At 67.3% G+C, this 1,124-nt stretch overlaps 1 protein-coding gene across 1 annotated transcript in view; it reads left to right on the top strand.

The window, feature by feature from the left end:
• The first annotated feature begins 499 nt into the window (after positions 1–499).
• GALNT14 (polypeptide N-acetylgalactosaminyltransferase 14) overlaps positions 500–1,124 on the top strand; it is a 335,202-nt gene continuing 334,577 nt past the window's right edge. Inside the window, exon 1 of the mRNA XM_069072142.1 lies at positions 500–877. Within this exon, the coding sequence (XP_068928243.1) occupies positions 749–877 (129 nt within the window). The 5' untranslated portion in view covers positions 500–748. The remainder of the gene's footprint in view (positions 878–1,124) is intronic.

Genomic DNA, 1,124 nt, shown 5'->3' with positions numbered 1-1,124 from the left:
GTCCGAAGCAAGAGCAGCCTCCAGGAATGTCTCTCGCTTCTGACCCGAGCGGGTTTTTCAGCGGGCAGATGCAGCAGGGGCTGGTGGGCGCTAGGGGGTGCTCCACTCCCCTACCCCACCCCCAATCCTCCCAACAAATAGGTCTTAACTGGGGAGGACTCTCCTGTCTGGCGGGGGTTGGGGGGTGGGGGTAGTGACAATTAAAATAGCGCAGTCCAAAACTGGTCCGGCGGGCGGCGGTAGCGCCCCCTCTCCCCGCTTCCCTCCTCTCTCCCCGGGGGTCACTCTGCCCCCCCCCCCCCCCCCCCCCCCCCCCCCCCACCCCCGCCCTCTTCCCCGCCCTCCTCCTCCTCCTCGGGAGGCACTGGCTGCGATTGCTCTCTCTCTGCAGCTCGCGTCAGTTTCCCTCTCCAGCGGCTGGAGCAGCGGCGGCGGCGGCAGCCACAGCAGCGGCAGCGGCGGCAGCAGCAGCAGCAGCAGCTGAGTAGGCAGAGACAGCGGGAAAGACGTCTACAGCCGCTGCAGCCTCAGCTCCCCAGGCTCCCCGACTCGGAGCGCGCAACCCTCCCGCCCGGGTCCCCTCCGCGTCCCCTGCGCGTGTCCTGGGGCGCCCCGGGCAGAGCGGCAGCACAACGAGCCCCTTCTCCCACTGGCCGCGAGCGGGGGCCCCCTGCCGAAGCCGCTCCCGGCGGGGCTGCGGACCCCGGCCGCCCGGGGGCATCCTCCGGCAGGGAAGCGGGGCGGGACCATGAGGAGGCTGAACCGCCGCCTGGCGCTCACTCTTTTCGGGGTGTTGTGGATCGCGGCGCTGCTGCTCCTATGGGGAGTACAGAGGAAGTTGGAGGTGGCACCGGGACCCGAAGGGCAGACCCCCAAGGTAAGCAGCTGGAGAGGTCGGGTAGGGGAGAGCTGTGGTTCGGTAGCCTTGGGTAGCGGGCACTAGTGGGGTGGGCTCGGCTTGCGGGCTTTGGGGCTCAGCTAGCCAGGAAAGTTGCTGGACGCGGCTGCAACTGTTAGATGTTTTCGGATCTTAAATAGCTCAAGGGAATCTTCTGACGTGTGTGTGTGTGTGTGTGTGTGTGTGTGTGTGTGTGTGTGTGTGTGTGTGTGTGTGTGTGTGTGTG

The sequence above is a fragment of the Petaurus breviceps genome, unplaced genomic scaffold (assembly GCF_028583685.1).
Source record: "Petaurus breviceps papuanus isolate PSGF00001 unplaced genomic scaffold, PetGlider_PUasm1.0 90845, whole genome shotgun sequence".
In the NCBI taxonomy this organism is placed as follows: Eukaryota; Metazoa; Chordata; class Mammalia; order Diprotodontia; family Petauridae; genus Petaurus; species Petaurus breviceps.
The sequence above is the reverse complement of the archived record's forward strand: the minus strand, read 5'-3'. Positions and strand labels throughout refer to the sequence as shown.